The sequence below is a fragment of the Trichoplax adhaerens genome, genomic scaffold (assembly GCF_000150275.1).
Source record: "Trichoplax adhaerens TRIADscaffold_9 genomic scaffold, whole genome shotgun sequence".
Taxonomy (NCBI): domain Eukaryota; kingdom Metazoa; phylum Placozoa; class Uniplacotomia; order Trichoplacea; family Trichoplacidae; genus Trichoplax; species Trichoplax adhaerens.
The window spans coordinates 656,551-672,582 of record NW_002060951.1 but is presented as its reverse complement, the minus strand read 5'-3'; the positions used below and the strand labels follow the sequence as shown (position 1 = coordinate 672,582).

At 32.2% G+C, this 16,032-nt stretch overlaps 2 protein-coding genes across 2 annotated transcripts; one reads left to right on the top strand and one right to left on the bottom strand.

The window, feature by feature from the left end:
- Positions 1-6,569: 6,569 nt before the first annotated feature.
- Positions 6,570-7,673, top strand: TRIADDRAFT_58846 (uncharacterized protein; the record flags this gene model as incomplete). Its single annotated transcript, XM_002115033.1, has 1 exon — positions 6,570-7,673. The coding sequence occupies one exon, from the start codon at positions 6,570-6,572 to the stop codon at positions 7,671-7,673; it is 1,104 nt and encodes a 367-aa protein (XP_002115069.1).
- A 4,093-nt stretch (positions 7,674-11,766) lies between these two features.
- On the bottom strand, positions 11,767-14,430 carry TRIADDRAFT_28708 (uncharacterized protein; the record flags this gene model as incomplete). Its single annotated transcript, XM_002114851.1, has 12 exons — positions 11,767-11,883; positions 11,968-12,041; positions 12,121-12,307; positions 12,503-12,592; positions 12,674-12,750; positions 12,831-12,951; positions 13,045-13,161; positions 13,256-13,342; positions 13,464-13,535; positions 13,609-13,686; positions 13,813-13,908; positions 14,368-14,430. Coding segments are annotated over 12 exons (1,179 nt in total), but the record flags the coding sequence as incomplete, so codon positions are not given.
- Positions 14,431-16,032: the final 1,602 nt, after the last annotated feature.

The following is a 16,032-nucleotide window of genomic DNA, read 5'->3' as shown; positions in this document are numbered from 1 at the left end:
TCTCGGGTACTAATTCTGCATTTGTATAGAATTGCAAACATATCAAAGTAGCTATTGTGATTCTTAGAGATTCCCGATATAGGCCTAATCCCATTACTAGCTTCTTTACAACATAAAGATAAGACCTACATAAACAAAATATTGCTTTGATAAAGGAACGCAACTTACAGTAAAGTGCGAGTTTAGCATTATGAAAAATGAAGGCAAACTGCTGAATCTGGCGATATTATTGGCTCGTATCAGCAATCTCCATCGGGTGGGATATTGTAAAATTTATTAACTGTATCTAATTTTAACTTTAATTCGTGGTTCGTTCTGAAATTGGTAGCATATTCTACTATAAAAGATCATGCAAGAAGAGAATACTACATGGAAGTAGTGATACATCAACCAAGTATACTAGATCGGGATTTATTTTGTTTATATTTCATACCATTGCAAGTAGATTCTGAAAAGTATTAAACATGCAAGAAGCGTTTCACTAATATTTAGTTTGCTCATTGATTGATCGATCAAATAAGTGTTGCAAATTTTATCATGTATTCATTTTAATTATCAACAACATGATATAGATCAAGAACACACAATCAAGCCACTATTCACTTCTATCTGTATCAATTTAAGTTCTTTCACAACGATTTAAATACTTCATTACTTAGATGCAATTAATCATACTCTATATCATCTTAGAATACAACTGCAATAGCAACTTAAACTAGATCACAAAATACTTTAGATCAAATATTTAATTCCAAACATTAAAAATCTACTCCATTACTATGAAGCAGAAGTACATCCATAATAACGTTAACTGCTCTACCAAAAACATGTAACATACTGTGCATATACATTTTTTCTGTAGTAGATCTACGTTATTGAAACTATATAAATAATTACAATTTTTTGTCTATTTTGATATAAAGAAATATGATAAGCTCTTATTGCCTTGATATTTAAGCGTAACAAGAGCGTATTAAGAGAAAAATTTTAATGGCAATAGAACTGGTATAAAATTTTTCGATGACGAATAAATATCAGAAACGGAATCAATTATCAGTAACGCGAAGTAAAGCTTAATAAAACGTATACGCTAGCCGAAATTCAATTCAACAACATGAAAATTGAATAGATACGTTAATCATCATTAGTACATATATCATGCTGATGAAACATGTAAAATTGGTAATTCACTATTTAAATCATCGTAGAAATCTAAATGCTTTAAAAATTATTTTAGAGAAATCTTACGTTAAAAATTGCAAATTATGCATAGATCGATAGGAAACTCTTATTATGAAACAGGATAACTAAGATACATAGACAAATTGCTAATTTCCTTAAATTTTAATTTGCTCTCTTCCTGTCATCAGGCCTATTAAAATAATACATCCAACAATTAATCATTAATATTGAATGAATAGTAGATACTCGGTATAAACAAGCATAGCCTAATCTAACTGATATTTAAAATATTGCAAATGATAGTAAACTCTGTAAAACAAATATAACTATTCGTTTAATATTCTGTCCTTCATTTAAAAACATTTACGATGCCTCCATGCATTCCCTCAAATTTACAACATATAAAATTTGTAGAGGTATTGATATCCGTAGGAAAGAACGGTTCATCATCCGATCAATAATATCGTTCAAACCGCTCACTCAGCCTATATGTTAAACTTGTATGCGAAAAATTTTACTACTGACAGTTTTGTTCCATGCTATAGCTCTTGATGTACTATTTACTGCTATTACACTCTACAGCCAATATCTGACTGCCCAACAGTAATACCTTCGTTATTAATAAGTATGGACTATTAACTGAAATCTTATCCTATTCGAGCTTATCTTGAATATTCTGTGTTTAAATTAAGCTAATATAATCGAACTCATAATCTACTACAGCTTCACTGTTTATCTCACGTAGTAGATACGTCAATAACTATATGTGATATATTTAAAATATAAAAATAAATAAGAATGTTAAGAATCAGTTTATGTGTTCACTGCACAATAAAAAATTTGATACGCAGTCGATCACGTTATGATAGTTTGCCCAGTGTTCTTGTAGCCCAAGAAAAGATACTATATTTCTCGATTTTTAAAGATAAGTAAGCTTTCACTATCCATTAATAGTTGGGATACAACAGTAGTTAAAGTGGATAATTTAACTTAAGTATGCAAAATAAATTTGGACAATCGGATAATAATTAATAATTGAACACGTGACAAATGGAATTGTATCAACCCACTAAACAGTATTACTTGGTAATAAATTATTAATAGCATACAACAGCTGGGCCATTTCGTTATGCTCTTATGAAGGTATTGACACTTGTATATGGTAGACAAAAAAATTTTTGCTGTTAATTTATGCTCCTAAGTCATTTTTTTTTCGTTGACGAATCTTGACTAAAGACCAATCTGCCAAACTAACTATTTAGAGGAATGTTGTAAAGACGGTTATGTTGAAAAAATTTTTTATTTAGTGTCATAACTTTCTCATGCATTCGTAAATTACGCGCTTTATGAACTATATCACGCTGAAATTTCGATTTGATTAATTATCATACAGAGTTTATTTTAGCAAGAAAGTATTCTTTACGGTTCAACATAGATCATATCTCCAGACAGTGAGTATAAATTATAGTCTATATTGCAGTATATTTCTGTTTAGATGTAGATGTATTAGGAGCCGCGATAGAGCAATTGCGTATGATAGTACGATCAAATATGTGATTTGTGGCTTTCTTTACACTGTAAATGAATATATCAATCACCGTATGTTCTATACAGTCGTAGCTTATGTCATAGAGCAGCTGGATACGACATACACTGGATAATAGATGATCAAAGTTATAAAAACATAATAATATTATTCCGTATCATTGTTTGCAATTGTTTTTTAATCACATGGGTTATTTACTCACATCATACTTTATTACATTGTATTAACAATATTTTATAGAGTTGCCATGCTTTTATTCATATTATTTAGGAGAAAAACAACTGTTGTCTACGATTATTATTATATAGAGAATTTAGTATGTTGCTAGACATCAATTGTAGGCTCAAACAGCATTGTATCTGAAATAATTCAATTGAAAAATGGGCGAGAGTAGTTTTTATGGATCTATAGTTCGACAAACAACAATTAAAAGTTGTTTATTATCATATTTAAACAGTTAGTATGTTAAGTAAAGTAGGGAGCCAGAATAAGATTAACCTAGCTCTTTAACAAACTAGTATAGCGCTGAGGGTTGCAATTGAAGTAAGTAGTATTGTCGATCCGTAAATTTTTGTTCTATAGTTATATGGGAATAAGGATAAATTCCGAATATTCAATATAGGAACTCGGTTAAGAAACAATAAATGATTAAGGTTGGGGAGAGGAATAATACAAGCTCGTATTAACTTATTCACAAAGTAGCATCCAAGCAATAAACGGATGAAATGATGGTTGATCCAAAATTGAAGGCGTAGTAGCGGCTTATTGGTGGCCATGCTAGCTGTAATTGTTATCGCTCGGCTGTAACTGTGGGTGGGAGAAGGCCAATAATTACCAATAGAAGGTAATAGATTATAATCAACAAGATAAGGTACCAGAAAAAACATCTATAGACGTGTTTTGCCCATATAATACTATTCCACGAAAATCTATAACGTCATACAATATGAAGTGGCAATCAAGATTGAAAAACAACGTAAACAATACCGTCCAAATATCAATTGATGTAAGAGAAAAGCAGCTATTATATGGACTACTAATATTACTGTCAATAACTGAAACGTTGAATAGAAGTATGACCTGGTACCAGATAATTCTTTGATGTCGTTTATCTAGCTACTGACAAACATGAATAAGATAATGATAGATTAATTTTGAGAGAAAACATGTTACTAAAGTTTCTTACTATTTACTGTGGTATATCATTTTAATGATTGATATTGTTTTTAGTGATGATGGTCTTAAATCATGATTCTTGGTGTGATCTCCTATTAATAATTATAATCTAATGATAGCATATTATCCAATAATAGTCACTGAGAGTAATGGTCATTACATTATCTTTATATAGCTAATTTATATGTCTAAATTGATAACCTGGGTTGCATCATGCCTATAAATTATCATAAAATAATGAATAAGATATTCTGTATGGAGATCCATAACTTGAAAATATACTATGCTGCTGTAATTCTATACTACAGTAGAAAAATTAAGAGAGAGAAAATGAGTGTGACTACACATCGTGATATAGCATTAAGGCTAGAGACGATTTGGCGCAACTGTATAGTACTGTAGAGTAGATTATTGGTTGTATCCTCTCTTCTTATCCACCAAAAGGTTTATTATTTTGTAATGAATATCTCCCATTGACATTAAATTAACTACGTTTAGATTACTTCAATCGAACACATTGGTGATATGGAGAGCTTTCAACACAATATGTGTATCGATTTTGTAGATATTAAATTGAAAGAAAAAGAATTCAATCGTAGTAGATACGAATATTTACAAAATTGTTCAACCATGCATATAAAAATAACCTTTATAATAGATCACAGTGTGTTATTTTCATATTAGTTCGATTTATTACAGAACACACCGGGTTGAAATCGATATAAAGAATGTTCAAATATAATAGTCGGTAATTGTGCGGTGTAAAATTATATTAATTTTGTTACAATCGCTTTGAAGTTAAGCGAATTGATAGCGATAAGTAAAATGATTATGAAGATAATAAAAAAAAACCAGACATAAAGCCAAAGAATGAGAACAGCCCCGAGCTATAACTTAATAAAATTAGAGGTATTAATTTGGGCCAATAATAATAGATGACAAAGCTATCATCATTTTATCAATCAAACAATATACTGTATTATGACGACAATTATTTTATCATTTAACTCTTCTCCATTGTCAATATTAACTATTTTTGATGTAATGCATTCTATTGCCGTGGATCAATAGGAAAAGCTATGATGCCTCAAGGTGGCAATAGTGCAGGCTTTGAATAACTGTATTCAATCCTTTTACTTAAATGTTACGACTTTGAATCTAGTATTGTCTGCAATATATAATAAAGTCGACAAATCAACGCTATTCTACGATAGACAATATACTTGTAACGGGAGTTAGCAGTGCGCATGTTAATGACGAAAGCATTTCGATCAACTATTCTGACGTTGTTAAAATAGTTATATTGATTTTTTTCTTATTGATTACCATATCAAACAACAACGGATTGAAATACAATTAGAATACATGAATAAACAAAAAGCAGTGTTAAAAAAGTCAAGAGATTAATATATGTCAGCGAGTGGGTGTTTGTAGGATCAAAAAAATTATCCTAACGATAACCTTCAACATTGAATCCATTTTATGCGCTAACCAATTTTAGGAGGTAATGAACTTATTTTTTTTACTCCATATTAGTAGTTAATTTTTTCGATATTCCTCAATTCACGGTAAACAGACTTAATTTACTTAAAGAAACAGAAAAATAAATCTTTCTCTCTGTACTGTATCAATACTTGGAGTTACTTATTAAGTACTTCCGAAATATAAAGCTTTTTTTGTCTCTACGTACTTTAATAACAACGTCCTGTTTTGAAACTATTGTAGAAACTAAAATTCGTCGTAACAGCCGTCTAATGTGGAAAAAGTAAATTATTTATCAACCGCGTGGTAAAAAAGTTACCCTTGATTGTCTTATACATCATTAAATTATCAACATTGTATCACACATTTGCTAAAATCTTGTTACCGCGGAGAATACAACATCAAGTTTTGGTACATTATTCCTCGGTTAATCTTTCTTGGGATAGAGCTAGATTAAAGCTGAAAATTTGAAAGATACAGGCACAAAATAAATATATTCACACGAAGAAAAACGTCAGGTAAAGATTTAGTAATTAAGAATTCTTCGCTGTCATGACTATGATATCCTGTCATAATAGTCTATTGATTTATCAAAATAAGAATCAAAACGGTTGTGTCCCAACTTCTCACATTGGTAGAGCGTGTTTTTCCGATTTTTTAATTTTTTTTCGATAAATCACTTTTGATCATGTTAAATTTTGATGCTTGCCAATACCACATTATAATAATTACTCTGACACTATCTTTGACATATAAAGATTATTGGTGATACGTAGTAATACTTATTTTTATCTGTTAATCACTAATCAGATTATATTTCTTTTTTATTTTAATAAGTTGTCTATAGATTCTCTAACGCGTCAAATTGGCATTGCCGAAATTAAGTAACTATTCTACTTTTGAAACCTTTCTGAAGAAATTAAATCTACTGGGTTCAATTCTTAATTTATAATTAAATTATAAATTTTTCAAGTTCAAAGTAGCAAAAGTGCAAATTGAATAAAAGGATAGTAGTCAAAAACATCGTCGAAAGTTATAAAAGATTATAATTTTCATTCACATCTTGAAAAAGGGATTTTGGTTGTAGAAGAGGCTGGTGGCATTTTTATTCCATAATCACCAACATTTGGGACTAATATTTCAATCAAGGAAGAGAAAATAGCACCACTATTATCTATTCAACATGAGCAATACTTCAAATGCGACTATTGCACCTACAATTAACTCTAACGAGTTGATAAACGAGTCTATAAGACAAATCAACACGGCTAAAATTGCCTTGATATCCCTTGCTTTGATATTGTCTGCTACTGGTGTTTTCATCATTACCTTCACCATAATCAAAATCAAGCGATTACTGAATTTTACCAACGTATTGGTATTAAATTTGTGCTGGTCATCACTGTTATTAGCCATCACTGGCCTAGTAAATGCTCTCAGTGACATTAATGCCGGCTTTCAAACATGGCAATTTGGAGATTTTGCTTGCCGATTTATTAAGTCAATGTTTTTTATGGTATCGGTCGTAATTGCTTATACCTTAGTAGCTGTATCATATGCTAGATTTCGGATTATATGTCAACCTTTCCGTCCACCACCGGAACGCCATTACGCTTATTTCGTAATAGCGGCAGTTTGGATCGTAGGTGTTGCTTGTGGCATACCCTATTTTCTTTCCTTACATGTTATTCAATTACGTGGAAGCCCATTCTGTAGTTTTAATACGGTCCCTCCTGCTCTAAACCTAGATCAACGGAAAGGCTACTTGATTGGACTTACCATAGTTATCTTCGCAATACCGTTCCTCCTCCAAGCAGCTCTTAATATTTCCATCGCTACCGCTATGAGCACCGGCAAACCCAAAATATTTATCGACCCTAAAGATGATAAAATAGCCGGTGTCAAGCGACAACTTACCCTGATGTCAATAGCTCTGGTGATTATTTTCTTTGTAACATGGCTGCCTTACTATATATTGATTTTATTGCAAACATTTGGTCATATATCTCTTCTCCAATTTCAAGGGGACGTAGTTTTGTACTATCAAAATGTTCGAATCTTTCTTCTAATAAGAGATTTGCTCTCTGGGCTAATTTATTGCTCGTCTATATTTAATGTTGGAATCTTGTATATATTCAATCCTCACTTTAAAGCTGCATTAAAACGCGCCTTATACTGTTCAACACCACATAGACGCGCCCGTGTCGAATCAGAGGTTACCATTACAGAACGCTCTATGTCAGTAGTTAGTTCGATGATGGCTGGTAAAATTGATATGAAATATTAAACAACGACTAAAGGCTATTCTCTACTAGCCTCAACATAACTGAAGACTAAATTTTCAAAAATGTATCCTATAACTTATCTGTAATAATAACAATCATTGATCTTGACCTTTCAAGACATACGCAAGATAAGATCATTTTTTTCGGGCTCTTTTCTCATCGAAAAATCGATCTAATTAAATAGATAATACAATGATTGTATCTAATATGACTTAAGGGAAAGTCTACTACTTTAATGTAAGTGTAAGTTGTTACATTTTTGCTTTATTTTGTTACAGCCGTACTTTTCTTGAATAGTAAAATACTTAGACTTTATTCTTATCCTGTAGCTATCATTATCTTGCGAAAGATATCATTTAATTTTAACTAACATTATTCTCAGTGTTATTTATTACTTAAAAATATCTACATTGACATCAATAGCATCCGGCAATCCGGTAGTACCATTAGTGTCTTCTATTCTCTTTATGGAGATTGAACCATTCTATACTATTCATTTTTCTTATCACATTAAATGACTAGACTGATTAACGCTACGAGATAGCCATTCTGTAAAATTTCTCTACTATATTTCGATTTTTATTACTTTGCATACTTAAATTGCATCTCTTTCTTAGCATCCAATGTTTCGCATTAATTAGTACATCGAATACTAAAATATATTTGTATAATATTTCTATGTACATGTCTACTAATGCTTATTTGCTATTTATGTCTTTATATTCACTATCATATCTTCGTATCATGTGTAGATGCGAGCATTTAAGTTGTTTAAGAATACATCGTACATATGGAGATTGTTTACTTAATATGGATTATTCCGTAAAGTAACCGATTTTCTAAGGCCTTCTCCCATCTATTCTTGTATCATTATACTCGCGCAGTTGCGACAGATTAATTTACTGTCTTTCCTCATCTACTTACTACTTCTTATGAGGCACTTAATGTCATTATCATAAAATACTCTTATCCTTTCCACCATCTAAAATATGCACGCTGGTAAATGATTAACTTGCTATGTTTACTCATTGAAGATAAAGAGATTGCTTACTACTGATACCTATAGAATGAAATATGTATAATTAACCTTATTCCTCTCCTAATCATTAACGTCTGTCAAGAACAATACTAAAAATTACATAAAAATATTTTCAGTAATTGTAATTATAACTTGATTCTATTGCTATATGCCGGTATAATATCGTTCGAGTTGTTTAAATTTTCAGTAGTTGTAATTATAACTTGATTCTATTACTATATGCCAGCATAATATCGTTTGAATTGTATAATAAACTTTACTTTGAGATTATGCATCTTTAGTTATAGATTTTTGAGGAGTTCAGATAGAACTAGCATGAATGTAGCCATAACAATACTACTGTCTGTGTTTAAACTATATTTAGTATCGTGATCTAATATCATTTAGTCTATTAAACCTGATAACATCAACAACTAGCATCCTTGTTAAATTGATTTTAAAATCCACGATATCGAGGTTGTATCCATAGCAAGCATGACGTGATGGTAATTATAATTAATTGGATTTGTTACGCTATCAAAATGTAGCATGATGTTTATGGAGCTAATAGCAGATGTTTTAAAAATTTCAATAATATGTATAACATATATATAATTATTGGCGTTAAACACATTCTCATAGTGTGTTTTCTTGCAATCAAAGCTTTTGATTTACGCTAGATGTCTCATGAAAGTAGAGCTAAGGTGATAATTAATGATCGTTATCTATTTTTGGACCGCTACAATGCTAAAGGATAATAAGTTTACCGTACTCAACTTGTACCAAAACGATATCGGGTTATTCATATAAATAGCGAACGCTGCTTCCATTTTATTTTACTCTCAATTAATTAACCATAATGATAGAACAATAAGTTAGCATAATAAATGATAATAGCATAGTTAAGTAGCCTACGTTACTTTTCTAAACCAGCTTGCTAATTGTCTGACATGGTAATCATTGTGATGATATCTTGTCGTTACTACTCTATTAGAAATGCTAGTATTATCGCAATTTTACTTATATAATTTTCGTAACTTTATTTTGAGAATACAGTTATAGAAACCACTGAACACCAATCTACAGCAGAAAGTTGAGCTTGCTTTATAGAGTAAATATCACTGACGCTAAATTTCAGTTTTAGTTACGAGCATTATTGCGGTTTTGCTATGTAATCTCGTTGTTTAAATAGACGCGGGTTGCCTAGTGGCACTACTGACATCCAATAGCAAAGGTTAGTAACAAAAAGATGAAAGTATATTAATGTAGCTTTATTTATTCCTCATTATCTTAGTATCGTATCTTTTGAATATTAGGCGTAATTATAAAATTGCTGTAGGCAACTCACCTATACAGTATAACATGTGATCAAATGATTATACGCACGAATGATTCCTTATTTTAGCGATCATATTTGCAATTGTGTATCGCATAGAAAAATACAACTTCCTTTTTCTTGTAAATGGAGGCCACTGCTTAATAGCCATAAGTCACGAAGGCTTGATTATATTATCGCAATGCTGTATTGTAACATAGTAGATTGATATGTACGACCTCGTATGTATTTATCTTTTAGAAAATTATAAAGATTCAATTTCAGGTAGATGCTACTAAAAATACCGTATAACGACGGTACTTTAAAATAATAACAAATGATAGCAATGATAATAGATATTTATTCCGGCGTGAGTGTCGCATTTGTTTGATTATGAATTTTTCTCCAAACAATATTGTAATTATCGTCTTCAACCTACTGATTCCAAAATCAGCTAGTTTTTAAAAGAACGGATGGTGTTACCTAGAGACCCTGTACTAAAAAGTTCTTTAGTCCAGGGTCTCTAGTGTTTCTTTGCTTTCAATTGTGCAATAGTAGCATCCGGACTAAAGGTTTCTTTTGTCTAATTTTGTTTACGATGGCTGTTTTGTATTAGATTAATGAAATAGCTCATTAATACTGGCAGATGCAATAACTTTACCACATATCTAGCATTCTTATCTAAAAGAATTTTATCTTTAACGTAGAAAAAAATGTTATGACCTTACTTTACTTAAAGAGGTAGTGCCATCATGACTCCTTCATACTGCAATCATTATATTTTGTACCCTTAAAACTTGCTTAGTAAATATATCGAACCATATATGAATTGATTGCATTAACGTAAGCGACGAAAATATTGAGGTTTGCATACTTTACAAATGCAAGTGAAATTATAGAAGATAGCCCTTATCCATGCCTCTTGGCGTTTAAAGACGATACAGTACTAATCTTAAAATACTATAGGAGTTTCTTGCATATAGTAGAGCTGCAAGGCATAAAACGCTGTCCTTCCGAAAAAAGTGGTTACTTATGTATAATTACTCCCTTTGACAGTCATATTCTGAATAATATTTTACTCAGTAAACAAGTACGTGAACTACCATCAGCAGAGCGTTCGACTAATTTATTAGAATAATAATATATACTACTTCAAGTTTCAAGACTATAGTAGTGTCTAACCTTTCTCGCCTTCAATACGATAGAGAGCAAGAAAATGCCAAACTAAGGTAATCGATATTCACTTGTGTTGATGCCATTTATAGCAAGGCTTTAATAATATAATTAAGCAGGTCATCATTTCACGAATGAATACCTTTTAGAAATTAAGACGATCATACGATTGCATTATGACTTTGATCTGTGAATACTATACTGCGTAAGATTACAAAACGGTTTCAATGGTTTTAGCTAAATAATTAATGATACTAGACTAATAAATCTTAAGGATTTTGAGACTTCTCAAACCATCCATCGGTAAAAATCAACATAAAAATGGCGCAAACTGTATTGAAATGTTACAAAACTGTATACAGTTCTACGTTATAAGTGTTCATGTTTTAAAGATTTGGCAAGTAAGTCAAATTTCTCTTCTGCCTTATTCATAGTTTCATCGGTCTTTTTCATTATACATGTGCAAAATAAACAGAAATAAATAAGCGTAAGATATTCGTACAACACTGATTGCTAAACTGAGCAAGTATAGGGAATTAACTGCTTTAGTAGATACTGTACGTGTGTACATATACAGTTAGGACAGACATTAGTATAGAGTAATGTAAGAAAAATTTACCTTAATAAAACAGAAACGGATAAGTCTTCCAGAAAGGGCTTTATTTTCTTCTGAATAAAATGCACTCGGTGGAATACAAGCAATACCCTATTGATTATAAGACGCCGTACATCACATTATTAGTTACAGATTCAATTTCGTCTTCCAGAAACGATCAAGACTACTAAGTACCTTTTTCTTGATAAGCCAACGAGAAAATTTATAATCGTATAATGATTTATCATCGTCATCGTCAAATTCAATGCCTAAGCAAAACAATCGAGGATCTTATTAGCTTCACTTAATTAGTTAAAGTCCGACTAAAAGTATTATAGACAAAAATACCGAGCTTCGATACGTCAGCCATCATAAAATATCCACCTTCCGGAACTATAGGTGTAATGTCAGCTTCACTTAAAAAGCGAACCATTTGATTTCGTTTACTTTCTAGTATCTTAGGAAGATTATTTAGGTAAGAGTCTTCACTATCTCGATTTTTGATTTCATTTTCTAAAGCAATAGCAACAGCCTCCTAAAAGGTATTGATTTCCGAGCACAGAGAAAAATGCATTCAGTCTCACAAGGCTGAATAAAATACTAACTTGATCATGACATTAATTGATTTGATACCCCGGGCTTGGCGGTATCATATTTCCTATTTTAATTATATGTAATAAGTGAATTTCTTAATTGCTCCCGTACATATAACTAATGCATGCAACAATACCTGCGTCACTGTTTGGCAAGTATAAATGCTATTCGTATGGGCTGCATGGAGATGCTTCATTAAATGTGGTGGGCCAATAGACCAGCCAGTCTACCGTTATAAAAATATCGTACACCTTTAACTCATACACGGTCATTTCATAGATTTATATTAACAGCTAGTTTTTATTACCTTCCAACCAGTTACACTAAAAGCTTTCCCAGCACTACCAATAGTAACAGTTCGATCATTCATTTCAGGTAACGTCGCTAAAAAAAATTTTAATTTTTGGCATAAAAACCGGTCGCTTAGCTCTATAAACTAAGAGAACTAGCTATTATATATATACCTATTCGAATATGACTTATTCCAGGATAAACTAGCCACTCATAAACTTCATCACTAATGCATATGGTGTTGTTTTTAATACAAAGTTCAGCAATTACTTCTAGCTCTTGCAATGAAAAAACCTACCAAAATATGAAATCAAGAAATTTATGGAAGATCACAGCCTGTTAATATTATTCGTATGGTTGGCTATATGCAATAGTTATCACAAGTACCTTTCCAGTAGGATTATGAGGAGTATTGATGATGATACATTTGGTTTTATCACTGAATGCACTCCTTAATTCTTGTTCATCCAAATAAAAATCAGCCGAAGTTGTAGCATTTTTTCTCTGCATGAACCAGAAATTGATTTACGAGTAAGTTAAACCATTGATTAATTACGTAAATCTCAATGTTCAGTTCATCATCCAAGCTCAGACTTACTGTTCTTAATGGAATGCAAATAGGTTTTCCGCCAGCAATTTTAATAAAAGGGACATAACAATCGAAGAAAGGTTCGATAACAATTACCTAGAAACAAATGAATGCTTGTTACAAACTTTAATCTTTTCTAAGGACCAGCAATATCTTGAGTCCTGTTAAAATGACAACCCTCGTAAGAGAAGATGATTGCCTTACAAGTTTGTCATACCTCGTCTCCTGGGTTAATAAGACCCATAATGCTACAATATAAAGATCCATAGCCACCAACTGTTACTAAAATCTTGACAAGTTTGATTTAAACAATAAGTTGCTGAAACATCACAGTCATAATTTCAGTGTAAGATTCAAGTTACATCGGTATCGGAGTTAATTTTACGGCGATGCAAAGGCTCGTACAATTCTGTAAGAGCGTTAATAAGCCTAGGATGACCCTAAATGTAAGTACAAAGCCAATGTGGAAGAGGTTGAAGTAATAGAATACATGTAATCGTTGAAGCAAGCACTTAATATTAGAGCTGTTTACTGATAACAGCCTGTTGAAAGAGCATCCACTTAACTGGTCCTCTTGTATATTGATGCAAGACGTCATTACTTGTAACCGCTGTTATCATCGCTTCTTTTAGAAAGTTAGGAACAGGAAGATCCGGGAAACCCTTGCAAATTAATTTAGAACAAGATTTACCCATGCTAGCAGATATCAGAGATTTTAGTTATGAGTCATTTAGTATTATGATAACGAATAGCCAATAAATATTCAACAGTTTTATAATTACTGTAGGACTGACGACATGACTATGGGTTCCATCATTGGGTTGTACCGTAACTCCGTGCTGTGCTACTGTATAAAAAGTTCTTAGTAGATTAACGGCAGTTTCAGGTAAGTGCACTAAGAATTATTTATAAGTTGGCGGTGTCTAAAATATAGTTTATAAAGATACAAGTACATTGTCGCATCAATACGTACTGTACGATGTACGTACAGTACTAACAGCAATATCATTTATGATCAATAGGGTGAGGAAACGTACTACGTAAACACCGATAAGTTTACAGATTTTAATTGCTATTGGAGTAGAACATACATAAGCAGAAATGTTACAAGTTGCACAAACCTGCCCCAAATTAACTGGATTGTATTCTCTAGCTAATCCTGAAAATTCTACCCTATCATTAGATACAGTTGCATTATAATTAATCAATCTCTGACGAAACACATTTTCAATTACATTATCAATATCCAATTTTCAGTTTCTAATCAAGTTACTAAGCATCGAATTCGCTACGATGGAATTTATATCATTGAATAAAATCAATCAAATAAATACGATACTGATGGTAATAAAAGTTTAATATCAACTTAGATGCCTTGAAATATGACGAAACTCACCAAACATTTCCATACAATCCTTCAAGCCTGTCAGCACCAACTGAGCTCATCTTAAATAAAAAAAAAAATTGCAGTAAGTTATAGCAACCATCCACATTGACAATGAATCTACAATAATATTGGCATGATTCTGGTTGGATCAATGTACTGTAATTGAGTGAATTTAACATTTTATTACAGCGTACCGTACACTTTTCACCACAACTAATTCATTTAGGGGTGTACTGTAACTCAATGTAAATAACATGGGACCTTGATTTATTATTGGCAACACTGCCCACTAAAATTCTACATGTAATCCAAAAAAGGGGATGAAACTGCTTTGCAAAAACTATCCCATTTCCTACACTCTCTATAAGCCAATCAGCTGCATACTCTCCATATGTAATTAAAGTTTTGAGCAATTAACAAAGTTTTGCTTAACTTGCACTGCAACAAACCGAGTTGGAGATTAATTTTCGATGGCCAGCTGTTGCTATACGAGTACATGAGTGGAAAATTTTGTTGATTTGTTGACGTGCGAAATGCGACTTTGCTAACATCATCATTCACCAGCGCTCATCAATATCAAGGTGCAGAAAGTGCCACAAGGTCAATGGTAGTAGTTGTAAAGTTGACTGGAGTTGTTCAGTCTCGATTAGCGATAGAAGTCCACGTTTGACAATTAATGACCATCACTGGCCACTAGTTTATGTTGACAATCTTTCTGCTAGCTGTACGGGTAGAATGGGTACAGACAGTATTTTATTCGATTCGATTTCTTCATCCACAAAAACTTGCACGTTAGTACCTTCTGTAGACAATCCTTTAGCTCTACAGTATGCACATTGCTACTGATATCAGTACCGTACTAAACAGCGAAAAGTAGAGACGACCGAACCCACGCCCACTACAATACAGAGCCGTACAGTACAGTACCGTTGACCAACTACTCAAGAATAAATACTGTACACTGTACACTGTGTACAGCATACCCCTACTTTCTTCCATTTCCCAAATCTTCCACTCTTACTTCCTAATCCCTGTTGACTTTGAAGTAAGAGTAGGAATGTAGTGATGGCGGAGTAGGGTAAAATTTGTTCTTTGAAGCACCCCAAAACATTGTACTAGCACCACTGGTGTTCATTACCATAGGATGTCTCAACTCTATTTCCTCCATTTCTCAAATCTTCCACTCTTACTTTCTAGTCCCTGTAGACTATGTAAGAGTGGGAATGTGGAGACGGCGGAGTAGGGTAAAATTCGTTCTTTGAAGCACCCCAAAACATTGTACTAGCACCGCTGGTGTTCATTACCATGCGATATCTCAACTCCTATTTCCTCCATTTCTCAAATCTTCCACACTTACTTTCTAATCCCTGTAAACTATGAAGTAAGAGTGGGAATGTAG